Source organism: Drosophila serrata, unplaced genomic scaffold (genome assembly GCF_035046125.1).
Source record: "Drosophila serrata isolate PLE 108 unplaced genomic scaffold, ASM3504612v1 contig_382, whole genome shotgun sequence".
NCBI lineage: Eukaryota > Metazoa > Arthropoda > Insecta > Diptera > Drosophilidae > Drosophila > Drosophila serrata.
Window position 1 is genome coordinate 10,389,112 of NW_028257280.1, and position 21,844 is coordinate 10,410,955.

The 21,844-nt window shown below is 43.1% G+C and overlaps 2 protein-coding genes and 1 non-coding gene across 11 annotated transcripts; 1 reads left to right on the plus strand and 2 right to left on the minus strand.

Moving 5' to 3' along the window:
- Positions 1 to 347: 347 nt before the first annotated feature.
- On the minus strand, positions 348 to 1,843 carry LOC110176458 (uncharacterized). The gene is made up of 3 exons (XM_020942812.2): positions 1,666 to 1,843; positions 1,297 to 1,600; positions 348 to 1,240 (listed from the first exon to the last, which is right to left on the minus strand). The coding sequence occupies exons 2-3, from the start codon at positions 1,511 to 1,513 to the stop codon at positions 780 to 782; spliced, it is 678 nt and encodes a 225-aa protein (XP_020798471.2). The 5' UTR covers positions 1,514 to 1,600; positions 1,666 to 1,843; the 3' UTR covers positions 348 to 779.
- Positions 1,844 to 2,251: 408 nt separating this feature from the next.
- Positions 2,252 to 21,758, minus strand: jar (Myosin heavy chain 95F jaguar). 9 transcript variants are annotated; one of them, XM_020942724.2, is made up of 18 exons: positions 21,597 to 21,758; positions 8,776 to 8,970; positions 8,006 to 8,079; positions 7,816 to 7,945; positions 7,586 to 7,747; positions 7,176 to 7,438; positions 6,708 to 7,114; positions 5,904 to 6,648; positions 5,406 to 5,838; positions 5,103 to 5,344; positions 4,826 to 5,046; positions 4,529 to 4,759; positions 4,024 to 4,068; positions 3,814 to 3,858; positions 3,409 to 3,529; positions 3,218 to 3,335; positions 3,044 to 3,145; positions 2,252 to 2,985 (listed from the first exon to the last, which is right to left on the minus strand). In XM_020942724.2, the coding sequence occupies exons 2-18, from the start codon at positions 8,960 to 8,962 to the stop codon at positions 2,708 to 2,710; spliced, it is 3,804 nt and encodes a 1,267-aa protein (XP_020798383.1). In that variant the 5' UTR covers positions 8,963 to 8,970; positions 21,597 to 21,758; the 3' UTR covers positions 2,252 to 2,707. The 9 variants fall into 9 exon arrangements, 8 of the variants coding, with proteins under 8 accessions (XP_020798383.1, XP_020798381.1, XP_020798384.1 ...); XM_020942722.2 differs by lacking the exon at positions 21,597 to 21,758 and adding an exon at positions 13,164 to 14,185; XM_020942725.2 differs by lacking the exon at positions 21,597 to 21,758 and adding an exon at positions 9,108 to 9,452.
- TRNAL-UAA (transfer RNA leucine (anticodon UAA)) lies at positions 15,487 to 15,570 on the plus strand. Its single transcript has one exon. It is a non-coding gene; the product is annotated as a tRNA-Leu (tRNA).
- Positions 21,759 to 21,844: the final 86 nt, after the last annotated feature.

Here is a 21,844-nt window from a genome sequence, read left to right on the forward strand (position 1 = left end):
CGATGACACTTGGATTTTGCGCACGCCGTGTGGTCCTGTTCCTGATCCGGTCTTTCGATCCTGATTCTTCGAGGCATTTAGCTGGAACACTGTAATTGCATTTGGAGAAATGTTGTGACATTTTGGGCCAGGAGAAAAGGCAAAGATTCTTGGGTAATTCATCAAGACGCTGCCACACAGGCTGCTTTCTTTTTTTTAATTGACTCGTTCCTGGAGTCGAACGGATCACCATGAGGAAGTTGCCCCGCGGCGAGCGAACGTAGCGTGTGCTACTGCAGTCCCTTCCCCTGGGAGGCTGTCGTAAAAAGCCCGATCTGATGAATCAATTAGTAGACAAAGTGCCTACGTTTTTCTGTTTCTTAACAATGACTGTTTCTGTATTCGAAAATATGCACATAAAAATACTTGGCTGCCGTTGGCAGTCCATACAAGGTAGAGAAATCAGTGTATAAATATATATGTATGAGTGTATATATAAAGGTCATTCGAGTATATAGATAATATAAATATTGATTGGTGCGGACAGTTTCGTGCGCTTTGTTCCACAGGTTGACCCTGCAGCTGAAATGCTCTTCAGTCGTGAGACAGACTTTCAAATACTTAGGTTTTTATACTAATCTAGACAAATGTTCCCTTAGGTCCTGGGGTGGAGTAAAATATTTAAATGGGCCTTGTTGTTGGCAAGCAAAAGGCATCCTTAAGTAAGGCACAATCGTTTGAGCCGCTGAGATTACTTCTTCTTTTTCTTCTTCTTGAGGTTCAGTTAGGGTCCTTCCATCCTAGTACAGCATTATGCCGGCCTGGTTCTTGTCCTCACTCGGCGGGTCCAGGCGCCGGCGGTCGTGAAGCTCACGCCGCTTGGCGTACAGTAGAACGATGATGTTGAGCAGAACCACAATCGTTGAGATCACCACCAAGTAGAAGCTGTAGCCCAGATAGGCGAGTCCGGTGCTGTACCAGTGCTGCTGCTGGTGCTCGGTCATCAATACATTGTGGATAAAGTACTGATAGAACTGCACCAGCCAGGAGACAAAAGCAACAACCTGGGCCCCAGCTGCCGATACGTTGGCGACTAGGAGCAGTGCCATGGTACCGCCCCTCTTAGCCGCAGAGGCTGACTTCAAGACCGCGGCGATGGCTGCCACGGCGCAGGCCAAGAGGCCAAATCCCGTGCCCAGGGTGGTGAGGAGCCATAGCCAGAAGCTGGGTTCACCGTTCTCCGTGCGCACAAAGGTGTAGACTGCCGATTTAAAAAGCTTAATAAGTCTTCCCTGAATCATTATATTGGGAGCTCACCATTAAACGGATTACTCCGCACGCCAACTCCAAAGTTCAGATCATGATTGCCATTGAAGAGCCCGAAGTTAACCTCGCCGTTGGCTTCCGTCGAGTTGTTCCGCCGCGTAGTGGCCCTAACCCAGTGGTTAGTAGTCATGCTCACCAGCAGCAGGCCGATGGCCAAGCAGCTGCCGAAGAAAGTGGAAAACACCAAGGCACGTGTGCGCATGCTCATCTTGATAACGCCGCTCGTGTGGACCGGTGGAAGGACAGGAGCGGGGGCCGATTTCACTATTTAAAGAGCTCCAACTGACGCATCCAGCTACAACAAAGAAAGTTCGGTTAACTGGGGAGTCCAATTGTCTCGCGTTGCAGGTGTGCTCTCACTCTTTCTCATTTACTGGTCCAGGTCCAAGTACAGGCAGGCCCTTTGTTTGCGAATATTTTTTTGTTTCTTTCTTATTTATTATTTTTAATATTGCTAGGAAAGTGTAGTGTGTCCGTCTGGCTTTTCGCCAATTAGGTTGAAAGTAGCGTAAGAAAACAAGATATTCCGTTTTTCGGCAGCTGGTCACACCAAAACGATCAAGCGGCTAAAAAGAATAAAGCTACCACTCCCCTGGAAAAAGATCGTAACCAAAATAGATCGTAATTTATTAAATTATACGGAGTCATTCATCAAAATTATTTAATATGATAATATATTAATGTTAAATTAATGCACTGGCCACTAACCATTTTTTTAAATGATCATAAAAATATTACTTTTAACAAAATTGGACACTCCGCAAATTATTAGAAAACTACGGGTGGTAAACAGACAGACTAGGCAGCGCCAATTTCAAAGGTAGGAAACTTTGCTAGGTCACGTGAAATTGTGCACTGCTTTCACCGCACGCACTGCTTTAAACGTAATATTTCAAACACTCCAAAAACAATGTCCACTTTCAAGGAATGATTAAACCTTTTACAATTGTTTTATTCATATATTTATTTTTAAAATACTGTAAAATATATATTTGTATTTATATTCAATTATGTAAACACATCTCAGTGAACTAAATACACAATTTAAATAGTACTTCGTTAAATACTAAATACAACTTTCCGTTTCCTTTTACATCATAAGATTTACTTAATCAGAGAATATATTTGTATAGCTACATATATAAGGCCCCCACAAAAGTCCGGGCGCTGAATGAGCGAGTAAGCCAACATTGAATGAAACCGAGGCAAAACAATTGAAAGCTCGACATTTATAATAAAAGATATATTTCACTAAATGATTTTTATGGACGTGATCACTTTCAGTAAAATTTGTCTTCCGATAAAACTTAATTTGGAATTTTGATAGCCATAAATTTAGACCTGTTGCCCACCGAAATGGCAACCTTTGATTACTGCCCTGGCCTTTCCAAGTGGTGCGTCCTTATTGCTGCTTCTGCATGCCAGCTGCTTGCCCATTTGGCTTAGCACCCAGATTCTTGTAGGCCTTGCCCCCGTTGCGCTCCCATTCGCGGTTAAACTCATGCTCCAGGATCTCAGCGCCGCGCTTGCGCGTCAGTCCCGTCTCCTCCAGGCTAAGCTCGCACATCTGCATGTCGTCCGTGCCGGCCACCAGCAAAATGGGCGGCTTGTCCGCATGCAGCTCCATCTGCCGAGCAATCCACTGACCATCAAAGTGCGCATACCACAGACCGCGTTTGGCTGTTAACAATAAATTATTATTTTTACTGAGGCTCTACAGGGATACTAGGGCACTCACTGTTGTCCGGTGCATTGGCGCGCATGAAGGGAATCCGGAAGTATCGGTGCTGGGCCGTCACAATCTCTTGAATGGGCTGGACAATGGGCGGCTGCTTAAAGGCTGCGAATTGGATTAATGGTTTAATTTAAATTTAATTAAATCTTAATGTTGAATATTAATCTTAACACCCACCAGCTTCCATGACACTGCGTGGAGCGCGCTCATTCTCGTCCATGGTGGTGCGCTTGCGGTTCTTTGCCTTCCAGGCGTGATACACCTTCAAGCGGCGATGGAACTCCTGGCGGCAGGCCTGAAACGTAATACATATTTTATTATATAATGATGTGATCCCTTAGTCCTTAAATTTCCGCCTTGAAATTCACCTCTAGCAGCTCAATATCACAGGACGTGTTGATAGCATCACGCAGCTCCGAGTACTTCCATTTGGACAAGTCGTACTTCTGCTTGCCCAAAGCCTGCTGCTGGGCCCGAACATTCTCCGATCTGGCACAGGGAGGGACAGGGAAATATTTAATTAGAACCTCGGTAAAACCCACATTTTAGACATATTTCTTAGCGAAAGCCAAAAAAGTGAGTCATTGATGGCATTAAATGTTCATAGTGACAGGATACAGAAAAGATTTGAAAGATTCAACTACTAAAGGCCAATAGGAGTTCTAAGTAGTAAGTATATTACATATGTAGTGGATTAGTGGGAATGAGCAAATTACTTTAGGTGTTAGTAAATTTGTTAGTACGAAATGATTTCAAAACCAGCACCAACTCACTTATTTAAGTACCGCGAAGCAATGTTTGACACAACTTGTGAAAAACTTTTTCAAAAATATACAGAAAGTTTAAAAGTTATAGAAGGTAAATAAATTTAGTGTTTTTTGTTTGGTAAGTCGTATTCCAATTAGTTTTTGAAGAAAGCAAGAAAAAAGTATACAAAGTTTACAAGATCTGTAGACATAGGTAAATCATAAAGCGTGCTATACCTGATCAGCTTGTTGGAACCCATGGGAGACGCGTCATTGACACCACTGTGTTGTGATCATTGGGTTGGAGTGTGTGGTGTTGTGGTGGGATGTGGTTTGTTGTGGATAGTGTCGAGTAGATTGCGTGTAAGGGGAAAGGGAAAAATTTTGTGAGTATATAAACAAAATAGTTCAAATCTTAAAATATATTCGAGGGCATATTCAAAATATTTACAGTAAAACTTTGTCACAAACTAATGTAAAAATATAAAAATGTCTGAATTATGATATCTTTAACAAATATCAAATTCCCCCTTTCTTTAACGTTTCAAACCGTATATATACAAAAATAACATTTTATAATTATTTGTAGCTATTTTAAAATATTACATTTAACAGAATATAGTTAAAAAATCGGACCGCTACAATAATAATAATAATAATATCCCTATCATGCCTGCACCGAACCACTTTAAAATAGTTAAAACCCCGACACGTCCATGCTTTTGGAGATCTTATAACATACTTGCGTATAACTGGCGGACTATCCTCCACCTGACCGTTGGACTCATTGGCCAATCGCATGGCCAACTCGTGATCGCGTCGCTCCTGCTCGAGCTGCTGTCTGTACTTGGCATCGTCCTTGGCCTCTCTTTCCAGCTGCTCCTGCAGAGCCAAGGCAGCACGTCGATCCTCTTCCTCCTGGCGCAGGCGTTGGGCTTCCGCTGCCTTGCGGCGAGTTTCCATTTCCGCTTTGCTGAAAAATAAATAAAAGAAAAACGATATAATTGGGGTTTAGGAGTAACTCCTACTCACTACCCACAGTCGTTTGTTCTCGGCTTCTTCGCGTAGTCGCTGCTCTTCTGCCTCCTTGGCAGCCCGCTCAGCTTCGAGGGCCTCTTGGATCTTACGCAGACGTTCTTGCTCCTCGGCCTGCTGTTGCTCCTTTAGCTTGGTGTTTAGATCGACGGTGAGCTTGTTCATATTGGCCATTACCACCGTGTACATGGAATCCATTTCCCGTTGAGTTATGCGCGGATTCATCTGGATGGCATACAGGATTAGCAAGAAATAGGGAATTGAGTCTAACCATCACTCACCTTGATCTTTTTGATGGCGTCGTCGATCTGCTTGTAGATTTCATTGACTCCACCAACGATCTCATCGCGCCCCATTTTCAGACCGCTGGCTATTTCGATAGTCTTCAACGTATTCGTTCGGATCTTGTTGATCTTACTAATACCCTGGTAGCGTGGGCGGTGCTGCTTGCGGGCCAAAAAGCCACGAGCAATACGCTGGGCCACCAGGACACACTTGTTGCGGTACAGGATTCGATTGCGTACTGCAAAGCAAAAAGATAAACTCTTTAAATCTTACATCATTTAAGAGTTGTTTATACTTACACTTGATTACGCAGAGGGCTCCCAGGGCCGACTTGACCCAACGGGAACGAATCAGCCATTTCTTGACCTTAGCCACAATGGCAAGCATATTCTCTGGGTCCGAGCGCATGATGCGATCAAATTCCACAAACTTGCCCGGCCGGAAGAAGACCTTGGTAATACCAAACTTGAAATCCTTGGCGCTCAGGTTGAGCGATTGGAACATGGCCTCGCAGAACGTGCGAGCCGGCAGAGAAACCAGCTCTGGCGGCAGCACCGACTTGTACATGCTGTACAGATCGGCGAAGAGCACTCGCGAGGGAAAGCCATGCTCCATGAGCTCCAGGACCGAAATAGTGCCCGAACATTTGAGCTGAGCCAGCGCCAGACTGCCCTCGAACTGACGGTCAATCATTTTGCTGTTGGGCTTGATGCATCGAATGAAATTGGTGCCCTGAAAGGAAATGCACGCACTTCAAAACCTTTTACTTATTAGCCTAGCTTGACTATTGCACTCACATTCTGTTCCAGTTTTTCCATCAGCTCGCCCAGCTGCGTCTTGAACTTGGAGCCCACGGAGATAAAGTTGAGCTTGCCACGAACCGAGGTGCTGCTGCCCGAGGGGAAAAGGGTCTGCAGTAGGGGGTTCTCGCTTTCCTGCACCAAGCCCTCTAGAGAGGCGTGCAAGGCGTCGTTGTTCTTCTCGATGAATTGCTCCGTGTTGTAGCAAACGGCTCCGGCAAAGTGGCGCACCAGGAAACCCTCCTCATCCCGCAAAGTACGGTGGGCTTTCAGGCGCGACGATCGTGGCAGGCCCAGACGATAGTGGTTCGCCCAGGACTTGTGCACTTCGGCGGTGAAGTGACAGGGCGAGGGCTTCGGCAGTTTAGACTCCTCATCGAGCAGCGTGAAGATGCCATTCGACTTGGCCTCGATCAGCTCGATGATGTCCTGGTTATCGGTAAATGTAATCTCCGGAACGTTGAGTCCCTCACGCTTGTACAGCTCCTGCTCGTTCTTCAGGATATTATCGTTGAAGAATTTCTGCAGCTTCTCGTTGCAGTAATTAATGCAGAACTGCTCAAACGAGTTCACCGTGAAATACTCAAAACCAGCAATGTCGAGTACGCCGATGTAGAAGTTAGAGACCTGGAAGGGAATGCTCTGATTGATCAGGCCCACGATGCGGTCGAAGAGGCGACTGTAGATGGCCTTTGCCAATGCATCCCGAGCATTGCTCGCCTCGTAGATCTTCAGAGGAACCCTGCATGATCGAAAAGTTGTTAAGTTCTGTCAGTTTTCAAAGCTTTACCCAATTCTTACATAATAACCGTGCCCTTGAAGCCACCTCCTTTGCTCTGCATCACACGCGACACCAAAGCTGTACGCAGCTCCGTTTGGTCAACGCCCAACAGTCCGCTGGTGATGGTCAGTGAATGCTCCGAAGCCTCCGACACCTGGCATCCGCCACGCACATCGTCTGGTATTTCCTCGAAGGCAATATTGCCCAGATGGAGCACAGCCGCCACCAGGGAGTAGATACCCAGCTTCTCGGAATCTGAGAGACCAAGCCGGCCCAAGGCCTTGTCCAGGTTCTGGAAGTGCTGGTAATCATCGATAATTGGATCCTTGAGCGGGCCCTTCTGCTGGTGATTCTTGGACTTTTGTGAGCCCGGTATCAGCTGTTCAGTTTTGGCATTGGTAAAGTACTGAGTGCACCCAGAGAGATACTGAAAAAGGAAATGTATCCATGAGAAAAGATATGATTTCAAGAAAAATATATATACGAACCCGATAGTCGTCCGGCTTGCCCAAGCTGAGTTTATCGCGCAGCTGCTGCGGTGCTCCGGCTAGGAGCATGTAGAACACATGGTAGTTTCTCTCCTCGGTGCTCTGAGTGCAGATACGACTCTTTTCAAGCAGATAGTGTGATATATAACCACCGACCACCTGGCACTTGGCATCGTAGTGCACCTCAATGAACTTTCCGAAACGAGAGGAGTTATTGTTGCGGGTGGTTTTCGCATTTCCAAAGGCCTCTAGCACAGGGTTAGCTGGGGAAGAAAATTATACTTGTTAATAATTTTGTTTATATCAAGAAGCTCCATAAACAATTGGAATGGAATGATAAACATAAATGAAACCTTTTAGTTACTAAGCAGTTGTATTATTTTTAAACCCTCCCACAATATGAATCATACCATCCAATATCTTGGTCTCTATGGGGCCGGCGCTATCGTGCGAGTAGCACAAATATTTTAGCAGGTATTTGGTGGACTCTGTCTTGCCGGCACCCGACTCTCCGGAAACGATGATCGATTGCGACAACTTGTAGACTCGCATATCCCGTATGGCTTTATCCGCTGTTGGTAGAAATGTAAATTGTTTGTTTAATATTTTCAAGGATAATACAAAGGTATATAAAACTCACCAATTGCAAAGACATGAGGAGGCAGTTCACCCAAAGAACGGCCATTGTACTTCTTGATGGTATCGGGTGCGTAGAGCTCCTTGATCTCACGATACGGATTCACGGCGATTAATATGTTGGCCACATACGTCTGCAATGTAAGAAGCCTTTCTTAATTCCGGTTTATTTAATTATAACCTGGATTACTCACGTAGATCTTGTCTTTGTAGTAACGTGTTTTCAGATTGTCCAGAAATGTGGCCTCGTTGAGCAGCATAAGTTCGCCTGGAACATAAAATCATCTGGGTTAGTAATACATCTGAAATGGTTTCGGGGTTTTATGGCCCACAACCCCCCGACCACTTTCACCCGTCTGGCGGGTTTGGGGGTCAGGTAAGCAAGCGTGGCTAACGATTGCCTCACTTCACTCCCTTCGAAATGGATCATTTTAAAAGAGAGTAGATCTTACGCTCAATTTGAAGTTAATGCACTGAGAAGTGTTGCTCTAAATATGCGACAGCGTTTACGTCAAAGCGATCTTATCTGGTTGATAAATAACATCGCTATCTACTAGAGTCATATAAACATTCCAATTTTGGATATATTTTTAAGATCACGAGCACTCAATTATTTTATTTTTAACCTACTGAACCAATTGAACTTTTCTCGCTTTCTAAAGATTTTAATTAAACTCCGGTCTAACTTGTTTGTGAATTGTATGCTTCTTCGGTCTATAATTAGAATATTATTAAGTGAAGTCTAGATTAAATTACATCCCTATGTAATACTTTGGTATATGGAAAATTCGCTTTCGGAAATTTCACAATTGCAAGATCTGGTGCTTTCACTTTCTATAATTACTTTTATATAAGAAGTTCTATCGACCAGATAAGGCACCCAAAGCAAAGGCTTTATCGGGTCTGTTTTTATTCCCAAAGATTTCTTTGGAACCCGGGAAGCCCCCCCAAGGGTAATACTTACAATTATCATCGTGATCCTGGGGTCCGTCGCACGAGGAGTGAATGTCATCGTAGTGACACGTGCGTTTGGGATACTTCCGGTCGGTTGGCGTTACCTCGAACTCCTTGGCGCCGATCTCCGTGATCCGGCCCTGTATGTAGCCCTCACCGGCATCTCGCACCCACACCAGTTGGGTGTCCTCCAACATCTTGCGCACTGCGAAGGCGAATGAAACAGGGAAAAACGCGAATTAGATCAATTAATGGAAAACGGTTAGATTTACATTTATTTTGTCAGGTAAAACACACACCGTATGGCGGCGGGACAGTATCACTGCGAAAAATCTTATCTACCTCGTCGTACTACCAACACTGAGACAACCGAGAACCGAGAACCGAGAATCGGGAACGCTCCGTGCTGCTCGAGTGTGAAAAGGCGAATGAGTGGAGACGATCGTTGTGTACTCTCTTGCACAAAGTCGGAGTCATTAGGGCCACTCCACCGGTGCGATGCCGGTGTTTTATCGCCAGTCTACCTGTGACTCCCTCTCTCTACGCTCTCTGGCTCTCAATCCCAAAAAAAAAACTGGTACTAGTCACTCTCTCTCGCACCCATTGTTCTCTAGCTGGTGTCGCTGTGGCAGTTTCTGTTTTTCGTCTGTGTCTGCTTCTTTCGCCTTTCGTTTATGTCTATTCAGTGGTTACCTTTCCTGGTCATGCACTGCCTTCTGCCTACTGTCTTCTGACTCATGGACTTAGTGTGTGTGTGTGTGTGTGTAGAGCAGTTGATAAGCCCCAAAAGCACGTTGGCAGTCAAGGTAATAGCAATGTATATAAAATAAAAAGCAGCTTTTAAAAGATTGCCTTATTTAAGAAGAATTAAAAACGTAGTATTAATTACCAGAAGAGTATTTGAATGTTTAATTTATTTTATAAATATTAACTCTACGACTTCGCCAATAAGTAGGCAATGTTTTGGAAAGTGGCAAGAAAGGGTATAAATACCCTTCCAGGGTTTATAATTTTAGTCAGAAGCTTGTAAAGTTGTAAGTGTGTCTTTCCTTCCGTTTCTTGTATTCGACGTGTACTTAATTTAGTTTAAATTGTATTTACTAAAAGTGCTATGGCTTTGACCGCAGTTGTGCGTTTATCCAAATCCACGTAGGTGTGCGGCCTTGTTATGCGATTCGCTAAACACCTCCCTCCCAGTCCGGCATCATTCGAATGAATGCGAATGTAAAAACCGCAAGCTCTCGTTTACAGCTAGATCTGGAGCTTCGCCCCCCCATCCCCCCTTTGCCCCCATATCCAATTTCGGTAGCCCGAGACTGTGACGTTGGAATTATTGTTTTAGCGAGAGCGTCAAGGTGAAATCCATTTACTCAGCTCTCGCTAGGTTAATAGTGCATGCCCTTTTCCCCCGCTCTCGCTCTCTATATGGCTGAGATGAGCACTGCATTTGAGTCTTGCTTCTGTGTGTGTGTGTTATTACGACAAAATGCTCTCAAATTTTAGGGGAGCTGTGCCGGAGAACAATGACATTTCTGTTGGATCCCAGTTGGTATAGTATTTGCCTCCTCTCCCGCGCATTCATCAAGATAAATTTGCCACAAAGTGCTAAATTATTAAATGATTGTTAAGCCTTATTTTGTTTCGCCAAATGAGTCAGTTTCAGTTCGTGTGACTTTTGTTTTGGCGGGTGAGAAGCTCCACAGATGGTGGAGCAGCGAAAGAGCGAGGAATAGGAACAATGACTGCTATTCTGATGAAGCTCAGATGCTGCTATTAGTGTATCAGTGTGTGTGTGTGCGGGGGTGTCTGTTAATAGATTTGCAATTATGGATGTCAATTTAAAACCGTTTAGCGGAGACAGATTTACACAAAACAGTTGTGGATTATAGGATATTGTTTTGTAAACAGTATTTCCTTGTATGTACATACATCTTTCGATTTCTCAATCTAAAGATTTTTGACATTTAATTTTCCAGTTTTCAGCCAAAGTGTCTCCTGATTTTACGGTTAAAAGGTAAAATAATACCTTTTATTTATTGTAAATGCTTGTACTTAAATAAAATTTGTTAAATAAGGTTTGTTTGACCTAAAATTATATATGTTATGTGAAAGTTTCATAGTTTAATTTATATTTAAGTGTGAAATTAAGATTATTCCGTTGACGTTCTGAAAGCAAGTTAGTGATATCTCCTGCAGTTTCTTAGAATTCTCCGTCCAAGTAAGCTAGCTTATCAGTTTAAAAAACAGTAAATGGTAGTACTTATTAAGGGAATTTATATTAACTATATTCCTAGAATTACAAAATCAAGGAAGTAGATCTCCCTTAAGACATTTTCACCCAAACCCTGGCATCAAATGTTGACTCATAGGAAAACTACATTTGAATTCTAATCTAAATCAACCAATTTGGGACACGACAGATAATTTGCTTTAGGGAAATAGAGCAAACCAGAAATGTTGTGACTCACGGTGCAGGGACTTTTCTTTGCTTGAATTTTCTTTATGCAGCTTAGGAGGAGGGCGCCTCTTAGACCAATTTAATGAAACTTCAATCTCAATGGCTTGCCACTTATCGAAGCGTTGTAAACAATTTATGGGCTGCAATGTATCCATCATAATTAGCCCAGTTTTGTGGATAGAAAGCGGAGCTTAACCCCCGGCCATATGGTTGAAATCGCTTTATAATGTGCCCGGGGCGAATTAACAACAATTACCCAGACAATTTAACATAATCTTGATTATGCGCTGAGCAAGAAAAATAAAGATTTTCTTGGCAAAAGAGGGGTGCGAACCACATGCAGTGCAGTTCGTCGTCTACTCATGTGTATCTCCAAGACAGCCACAATCACGGCCACGTTGTCGCCTTCTCCGGTCTTCAGTCTTCAGTCTTTAGTTTTCTGCCTTTGCATTCGTCTGGGCCACTTGAATCCGTTGCAAGCATGAGATGGCGGCATAAATTACAAATTGTGCAAAAAAGCCACACTCATGCAGCATGCAAAGCGAAAAAAAAAAAAAACAAGGGAACTTGCCTAGGACCCAAGGGATGGGGGTCTGGAGAAGAAGCCAGCGTTTGATTGCCGTTTATGGGAGGCAGAAGAACTGGCCGGGCAGCATTCTTGCAGATTACAGGCATGAAAATGCATGCCCCTGTCTCCCAGATTCCCATTTGAAGATACCACTCAGCTCTGAAGACAACACTCTGAAGAAAATTGTTCTCAAGTCAAGAATAATTTCCAATTAATTGCAATTTAATAGGAACCCAATTCATAAACCTATCTCGTACTAAAAATTGTTGTAAAATCAATTTAATTCTCGCTTTTAAGACATCTTTTTTCTTAGAGTGCAGACCGAGGCACACCAAGTGTGGAAGCGGCAAATGACTTGATGACGATGAAGGAAATGCTTCAAGGCGACACTGACAATGGCCAAGAGGCAGAAGCAAAGGTAGAAGCGGCAGTAGTGGAAGGTGTGGAAAATCAAGAACACCGTCAAGAGACGGTACGGTGGGGATAGAGGGTATTCGAGAAACAAACAAGTCATGTTCAAGAAGCTTATGAAATGTGAAGCCGCCGTTGCCAACGAAGCGAGCCTTTTGTGCTCCGTAAATGATGAAGTGCAGCCCAGGAGGCTACCTGCTGCAGCTAAAAGGCTTACTTGGCCAGGGCCCACTGTGCGTATACGTAATCCGAGCACATGCAATGACCCCGCCAAACCTTTCGACCCAAACCCCAGAACAAACTCAAAGCCAAAGCCAGGTCCGAATAGCAATTAGCCAAAAGCTAAGCCGACGCCTCTGCGTGATTTTCTTGAAAGGAATGGAATAGACAGTGTTTACTTGGGGGAGGTGAGTGAAAAGCGGCAGGAAAGTGGGCACTGGTGGGTGTGATATCATCGCTTACTATGTTTACCGTCTCGCCCTCTTCCGCTTGAACAACAAACCAACGAAAAAATAAAAGAAACAATAATAAACATAAACAACAAAATGTTGCGTGCCAGCGATTTATTATTGTAATTTTCTTTGCTTTTGGAAAACTTGCGCACAGTTTTCCTGCCTGTTTGTTTTCATTAACTGAATCGTGTGCATTCGTCAGGCTTTATTTTAGAATTAATAATAAGCGGCAAGCAATGACAAAAGGCACTGAACTGATCAAGATTAAAGGTTCAATGGAGATAAACAAAAAAGTAATAAAACATTGACCGATATGCAGATATTCAGTATCGAAGATTGTACTCTTTATCTAAGCAAACAGCCGTCACTATCAGAGTTGCAAATTCCCTTAATTCTTTCCCCTAGCAATTGTTTCAATTGTTGCACTTGAACAAATGCAATCTTTAAATAGAATAATTATGTCTGGCGATAAGATTGTTGGTCAATTAAACCAAGTTAATTGAACTCACCGGTGCTGGCCGAGTGCATCTCTTTGTTGTTGACATAGAAATCCATTTTGTGGCCAACAACTCCGAACTTAATAGGTTAATTGCAGTGCAATGCACTGGAGCGAACACTGGGCCACTCTCGCGAAGGGGATGAGGAGTTGAAGTTCGCGTTCGAGGACGAGTTAAGGGTGCTGGGTGGTGAGTCACACCAAGGGATGCGATGACTCCTGGGCTCGACCACTATCGCAAATGCTGCAAGGCAGTGACAGTTGATTTTCACTTTGGCGCTTTTCACTATCGATTAAACACTTTCCACTGGCACCTTTTGGCCCATCCGTTCGATGGCCGTAATTTCTCGACGATTATCCAAGAGATGCGAATGCGAATGCAATCGCCAGCTTTTCACTTTTAATTGAATTTTCTTCTCCAGTCGCGAAGGTGAATTGATGTCCATTTGTTGTTTCTGACCTACATTACCGTGTAAATACTGAGGCGGATCGAAAGCAGATGTATATATATTTCGGATTGTATATAAAATCGACTACTGTTGCTGAACTTTTGACACGAAATGCAACGCCCGATGTATCTGATGTATCTGATATTGTTGCCGCTCTGCAATGATGTTGTTGCCACAGCTGCTGTTGCCGTGCACTGTTTTTTCACCCAGTAACCGAGTTCTAAGACTCGGGAAACCCGCCCCGAAAAAAAAACCCAATTGGGAGTTTTAGGTTGGGCGCGACACGTGGCGTGGCAACTGCATCAAACTTGCGACATGCACTGCGGATTGCCGGATTCTGGGCAGGATGCCCCTCTTCAGAGTTCGTGTCGAGCGAGAACTCGGTTATTGTCGTTCGGACTCGTCGTTGGGTTCGTTAACTGCGCCGAATCCGTTGCTGTGGGGTGTGTTTGTGTGTGCGAGTGGGTGGGTGGCTGGTTGGGCGGAGGGTGGCACAGTAATGATTCCAGCTGCGTGCCAAGCACATTTCACGAATACTTTATTTGTTTGCGCCCCAATTCGGGAGCGGTCTAAACAATGGCACTTGCCTCAAGTGCGGCGGAGTCATCGGATTGGAGATCGGAGGCGATGGGTCTTCATGTTGCACCAGAGAAGCCTCGGGGCGCTGCAGCAGCGTGAATAACAACTTCCGGTTTTGTTTACATTTATACAGCTTAGGTCGAACCAATAGATACTTTGTGTTGAATTTAATTTGCAAAGTTTATTTGAACTAACAAAAATATTTTTAAGAACAGGGAGTTTCCTAAAAATTTCTATAGATTTTAAATCTTTTGGAATAATGCCTAAATATACATAATTAATTATATGTTTTAAATGAATAGCAGCTATTCTGCTGACCTCAAATATTTAAATAACTGTCATATTAAGGTACATATGTATGTGCTATGTATACTATGCTATACCCTACTCTTGAGCCATCCCGCGGTGCTTATGTTTCAGTCCAATTGGCAAATTTAGTTATTCATTCGCCGCAGACGCAACAGCTGCTTGACGGGCGTTTCAACAAGGGGTGTTACATGGGCTACAGGGGGTTGGGACAAGCTTTCAAGCTCTGTGTGTTCTGGTAAAGAAAGCGATTAAGATGGGAACAAGCGGATTCAGCAGCGGATTAGCGATTCGGTTCCACAAGATGCATCTCTGATAGCGGCATCACCAAAAGCTTTTGGCAGGAGAGCTTTCTAAATATGTGCCGGCAAAGAGGAACGAGGAAAGAGAAACCAGGAAAAACAGAGCGCAGCTCGCTGGGCTGTGACTGACTGACAGGCATACGCTGCGCGTACTCTTCGCAATCCGGGGTTGCGGGAGGTCGTCAGGGGGAGGAGTTGTCGGCCATTGTCTGCCTATCTGCCCTGGCACAGTAATCGCTTGATCAATACCACGAAATGAGACAAAACAAAGCGCAATACAAGGGAAATTCGCAAAAACAAATCTATCTTTCTCTCTGTCTTTGCAGCGTTCTAAAAATATACCTACAGACCTGCCCTGCCCTCCGCATTGCATTCGGCACAAAAAACCAAAGCATACGGGTTCGAGCCCCAGTTAAGGAGAATTCAAATGTTTTTCTTAATTTCCTTTATGTATCCATCATCCTTTTACTATGTATATTGCCTTTAACAGGAGCTAAACTGGCTCTAATTGAGTACAATTTGGCTTGATACCTTCGGTGGGCAATGCAAACGCTTTTCATTATTCAAACAAAGAGATAAAAACACTGACACACTCAGGGGAGAAAACACCCCCTTTTAGCATACAAGAGAATCAAGGCAGGCGCTGCCGACCAGGTAGTCGTTCACGTCTATAGCGCGTTTAGTCAACGTCGCCCAACAAGTCAGGTTGGCCGAGCGGTCTAAGGCGCCAGATTTAAGCTCTGGTTCTCGAGAGAGAGCGTGGGTTCGAACCCCACACCTGACAAAGTATGGGAAAGTTTTTTTTTTACTTTTATTTAGCTTTTATTTATGGTTACACTTTATTTTGGCTACAGTTGTGAAGATTTTATGTTTGGTTTATTAGTTAATTTGCATTTCGGTTATTCAAATGTGCTGGAAAATTTAAAATTGTACTCGAATTGTTGTACTTAATCGGACAACAGAGTAAGGGCTTTTATAGGGCCTCAATGACAGGCCATGTATTGTTGTTTTATTGCTAAGGTTATGATAAGAATAGTTGTAATAAAAATTGTTGTAATATTTTCCAACGAAGCTGTCTTTGAGAACTATATATTTGTGTTTTATTCAATAAATTATACAAACGAATCGGAAATCGATCATCAGCTAAAAATATTCAAATTCTAAAATAGATAATTTTATATGACATTTTTTCCTAAATATCAAAGTTTAAAAATCTCATAGGTAAGGCAAAACAGAATTAATTTTAATTCGGAAAGTTTTACTTTGTTAGTTTTGGTTTGGTTATTAATTTGCATACTCAATTTAACATTTTAAAACATTACATTTCTTTTCCAATTTTCAAAACTTAAAACGAACAACAAACTAATTAAAAATTGGCTTTACTAATTAAAATCAGGTAAAACGTATTGCATATTAAAAATGTGTTTTACTCTCTAAAATATTTAAGCATCTTGAGAGCTTTGCAAAATAATTTACTTGTTAAAACAGATTTACAAATAATGTTCTTTCGTGTAAATCACGTATTTTGTTACTTAAATTTATTTATTTTTTTTTCCATTTTTGACTTATTACTGACTATGGAAAAGGGCCTGGAAAAAGTTTTTAATGCTGTGTGTCATGGAAAACTGTTCTACCGTTGCGAGCGACGAGGTTCAGCTTCCGGTTTGGCCAAAAGAGCCGCCGGGCGATGGACAAAGCCAAAACCAAACACAATAAATGACCAGCAAGTGACCGTTTGGGCCGTTGTTGTTGTTGTTTCTCTAGTTGGTTTTTTTGTAGCCTTTGCTGAATAATTAATAATCATGTTGTTCGTTATGGGGCCTATTGTTTTGTCGTGTGCTTTGTTATGCATTCTGTTGCATTGCGCAATGTTGGTAGGAAATGGGGAAAAATGAAAAACAGTTAAAGAAATGCACACAGCGGCTAAGGGCAAGCTGTTGTGGGCCTTGCCTTCCGGGCTTAAAATTTGAAAACGACTAAAATTAATGATTTTGAGAAATTTTGGGTTGCAGGGAATCTGTGAGTGATGTGAGAAGATGATCTTTCTCGAACGAATCAATTGAATTTTCATTGGGAAATTTAAAAGCTTTCTTCTAACTTTAAACCAATTAAATGGTAACATTTGAATTGGTAACCCTATATGCTTGATTGTTAATATTGCCCCATTAATTTAACAAGTATCCGTTCCGTTATGAAATTGATTTCCTATAAGTTGGGAAATATTGTGTGGTTGGTTATTCAATCCATTGCCATCTAGTATTTCACATACGATGACCCATTTCTTTTGGGGTTCCCCTTTGGATACTATATCTATGCCACTTCCCTGTGGAAATCTAAACCGAAACAAAGTAGGGGGAAAACGTGAAGACGAAACAATATTGCAAGCGAAACAATTGCCACAATTTCATAACCAAACGAGCTCGTGTGCCATTCTACCACTGTGGAAAACCGAAAAAAATTTCAAATTGCTTGTGGGCATACACAAAGGAAAATTAAAACAAAGTTGAGGAACGAGCAACAACCAGACAGCGAACCACGAAAATTGTGTAATAATTGCGACACTTTCCTGCGGCCCCAAGCCATCGAGGAGAATCGGGGGCCACATTTTGGAGTCACAATCGCTGAGAAAGAAGCTCGAACCGTTAAGCGAATAGTTCGCGCAAAGCAATTCATTGGATGAGCATTGTTGGCCAGCTTGGCATCGTTTGGGCCGTGCTAACCAGCGAGAACTGCTCTCCTATAATTCCAGAAACCAGTTGGTCAGTTCCTTGACCATGCACCAATATCAATATCAAGTTCAACCAGTCAAGACGGGCTCACGTGAGGCAGGAGCTTGGAGATCAGAGCTCCGGCAGCTCGGCAGCTGGGAAACGAGTCCACGGGATTGGAGGGACGCACTAACGGTGCGACAGGTTCCCATTGCGATTGCGCAGCGCGGGGGCCACAAATTCACACAATACACAGTGAGAAATTAATAATCCTTATTTCTTATCCTCCTCAGTTGCAAGTACAGGGGTTTTACAGACTACAATTGACTGAATAAATGTAATATATATATTTAATTCTGACTAAAATTCAATCGAAATATTGATTTCAGATTTTCAAGTGTACTGGTTGCATGGATTTTCAAAAGGCATTACTGGGCAACCAGTTGAACTCGTTTTGGCCGCAGATTTTGCAGCTGCCAGTGGCCACCAAATGGGAGCACTGATGAGTCACTCCGGCTAACTAGCCCAACCAAGATCGGAGCCCAAATAAAAAAAGAGGGGAAACAGTTCCAAATAAAAAAGTAAACTAAAACAAGTCGAAAAGCAATTACACTTGCAACAATAGAAGCTGCAGCAGCTGTAAAATTTATGGCCCAAACGTCACAGGAACATGATTTTGTTTCAGTTCGAAAGGCAGAGCAAGGGGGGGAGGAACGGGAACGATGACGGAGGGGGCAGAGTTCAGTGTACCGTAAAGCGTTGGCAAGCAAAACGCTGAGCATGCGCAAAAGTCACAACCGAAACAAGTTTTCGTAGCGTTTTGTTGTTCAATCTTTTTCTGTTATTTTGCCGTCTGTTTTTGTTTTCCTTTTTTTATACTCTTTTTTTGTTTTTAATATTTTAGTTGGTTTTTTAAGTTTTTTGTTGTAGTTTTTGTAGTGGGGGCTGCCCCACAAATGCAGAGTCCAGTGCTTTTTGATGCAGCGAGTTCAACGACTTGCATTGCGGTGAGGGAGGGGATTACCGCGAAGAAATGCCGAACCAAAGATGTCGATAGTTAAACGTCGCGCAAGTGGAACCAATTAATGCGGACTCGTGAAAAGAAATCCAAAAAGTCCGGAAAACTGCCGACAATTGAAGAGTTTTTTTTTTAGTTTAAGTTTTCAGTTTTTGCCTTTGTAAGCCAAGAGGCAATTAACTCTGGCCGCTTCCTACTGTTGCGAGATGCAATTAAAATGCAAATCTCACCGGGACCCAGACCCAGTCGATCCGATTCCCATTGCCATTACCATTACCACCATTACCCAAGCGTCTCCCCGACGTTGATGGATTTGTGTGACGGCCCCGTAACTCATTTCCCTCAACACATGGTCACAGATTTTCCATATGGCTCGCCGTCGCCGGCTGCAAGTCGTTACTTTGCACTTGGCGGATATTTAAACTCCCAGAAAAAATATTAAAAACAAAAGGGGAGACCAGAATTTAGAGGCTGCTCTTCAAGTTGTGTTTATTTTGGGTCAACATTTTTGGGCCCATGTTAACCAGGCCTTTGTTTTCATTTGTCGGCGTTGTGTTTGGTTGTGCCTGTGTGTTCTCCTAATGTGTGTTATCGTTTCACATTTAATCTTATCTCCATTCTCAGCGCAATTACTTGTTTGACGGTCACCAGCCGCAAAAAAAGAAATACAGGTGAAATGTAATTATTTTTGTCACTTCTTTTGTTTGTGAGAAAATATATGGATATTTATTGGTAGGTCTAAAAAAAAAAAACAAGGGGAAATGAATGCCGAAAGTCGTGCCTTTTTCCCACCAAAAGCTTAAACTATGCAAATCTATTTTCAGACTGTGTGTTGAAACGTATATATAATGATTGGCAATTTATAAATAGACTACAAGTCATTAATCAAACGAAAGTAACAGTTGAATTGAAAAAAGCAACTGAGAGCGTAGGTTGAAAGACTCTATTTTCTATGAAGATCTGCAAAATCTACAGATTTATGACAGCAGTTTGTTATTTCTATTACTTGACATTTCTTAAGCCTCTCTACGTATCTAAATAGATTAAAAATAATGGTATAAAACTAACTTCTTATCAAAATCCTAACTGCATTCCATACTTTTCGATGATGCAACTATATAGTTTGAATCACCATTTGCCATTCGTGACACAGTCTTATCACGATATTCAGCAGGAAATCGAAAACGGTAAGTTCCCCCATTTCCTTTTCGAATAATATTAATCCAAAAAGTTTTGAAAGCACGCGCTGCTGCGCCGTTGCGTTGCTGCTGCTGCTTTAGCTGCACAGAAAAAGTCATACATAAAACAAGAGAAACATAAAATGAAAACAATCAGCGAAACCCCGATTGGAGAGAAAAATACATCTCGAATTATGCTAATCGACAATCAAAACAAAAGCTGCAATTAAACCACACACACTCGGGCTGACTTTCACTCCGATCTGTGCGGCGGAATAGGCGAATCTCGGAACAATCGTCGTCGGCCGTTTCGGTGTTTCTCTTTTTTTTTATATTTACATATATATATTTATATTTATTTTTGTGTGCGCAAGTATTATATGCAAATTGTTCCAACGCATAGCGAACCCATCCTCCATTCAGTGGCCACTCCAAGAGGGCTTACTCACTACACTTCTCAGCAAAGCCTCCATTTCGGGGCTCGAATATAAGCAGCTGTCGGCGGTGACAATGGTGCGATCAGAATGAGGATCAGGATCGCCTTCCATGCCGAGTTCCTGTCAGCTGTGTGGCGCGTGTTTAGCCTCGGTTAGGTTGGATGGATGGGGTTGATCGGGGCAGGGCTTGAGTGACAGCAAGGAATAGCGATATAAACTGCCGGTTCTACTTCCAAAAAAGTTCAGACTTTGCGTACACCCTTTTTGGCAGCAGGATATTGCACAGGCACATGCCTCGAAAATTATAAATAATATTTCTATTGCCTTTATTCGTCATTGGAAAAGGAGAATCGAAACTTCACCCCAGGATAGCTAATACCCTGCGCTACAGGAAAGGGCATTGTCGAACCCATTTAATTGGCTCTAAAGTGCTCACAGATAAGGATGGGCAATGGACACGTCCGCTGACACGGACACGCATGCGCAGCAAAACAAGGAGCGACGGCGACGCCATGAGGCCTGCTCACTCCCATCTCTGGCTTGTCTTCCACATAAATAAACGAAATGTGCTTCGAATGGAGAAACACAAACACAGACAGTCGACAGCCGAACGACACTTGTGTCCCTGGGACGGGGGCTCCAAGAAATGTTTGCTCATTTCCGCACTCAATTAAAATGGTCGGGACACAAATCTATCTTTGAGTTTGCTTTAAAACCCAACAGCAACAAAGGCGACGCTGACATGGGGCCTTGCATTTTGCCTGGCTCTGTCTATAAATAGAACCATATTTCTATCTGTGTCTTTCGGGCCGTTCCAGTCTGCCTGTGTGTGTGTGTGTGTGTGTGTACATACATGGTTGTGCGGGGGTGCGGGATATGGTAGGAGGACAGCTGTGGGAAATGTGAGAATTGGTGGTGACACTGGCACCCGGAGAGGGTGCGACTCACACAGAGAGATGTTTGATTCACGGTCACGTTCTCCCTCCATTCCCATTTCCAATTCCCATTCCCTCCCCTTAGTAAACAGACAAAAAATAAAAAGCAAACTATGATTGTACAAGAAATATAGGGGATCTATGAAAGTGCCGTATACGCTTACTCAAACCAAGGATGTCAAAACACTGATCTTGTCAGGTATTAATTCGAATTTTACTTTAAAATGACACAAAATCTAAACTATAACAATAAGACCAATTATGGCCAATTAATTGGCAATCAAGCCTTTCAAACTGATTCACGAACTTAATTGTAAGCCCCTGCCCACAGCTAATGCACCCCTAGTTAGGGCATATAAACTTCCGCGTCTGGCAAATCGATTGCTTGGTTGCACCACCGCAAATCCACAAGCCGATTCCGTGGGCAAGAATTTGCCAATGTCAGGGCTCAAAGCAAAGAGAATTGCAAGTCAACAAAATGCGAGTGGCGCAAATCCGCCTTTACAGGTGAGTGAGTGCCTGCTGCCTACTTACCTGTGAACTGCTGTAGATCTCGTCCAGCGAGCGGTTAACGTTGGTCAGTGAAGAACTCCTTTTCGGACACGAGCACACATTGAGGCAGGAACCACTTGGAAGCGATCTCCGTCGCGGCGTTGGCTTCGGGTTGCCGTGCTGTTTGTTTGTTTACTGGAATTTATAACTGTCCGGCGGCGTTGCGCGACGCTCCCGAAATTGTTGTTAACTTGACGGTAATCAAAAAGTGTATTGTGTTTTCTCAATTT

What these genes read in the sequence shown, in the direction of transcription:
- jar (XM_020942722.2), bottom strand. Translation starts at nt 13,209, where the DNA reads ATGGATTTCTATGTCAACAACAAAGAGATGCACTCGGCCAGCACCG. An exon ending in AGCCCTCTGCGTAATCAAGT is followed by an intron (nt 5,345 to 5,405) that starts GTAAGTATAAAC and finishes TTTGCTTTGCAG; the next exon opens with TACGCAATCGAATCCTGTAC. An exon ending in GGTTCCAACAAGCTGATCAG is followed by an intron (nt 3,859 to 4,023) that starts GTATAGCACGCT and finishes TTTTTGAAAAAG; the next exon opens with TTTTTCACAAGTTGTGTCAA.
- LOC110176458 (XM_020942812.2), bottom strand. Translation starts at nt 1,513, where the DNA reads ATGAGCATGCGCACACGTGCCTTGGTGTTTTCCACTTTCTTCGGCAGC. An exon ending in GCGGAGTAATCCGTTTAATG is followed by an intron (nt 1,241 to 1,296) that starts GTGAGCTCCCAA and finishes TTAAATCGGCAG; the next exon opens with TCTACACCTTTGTGCGCACG.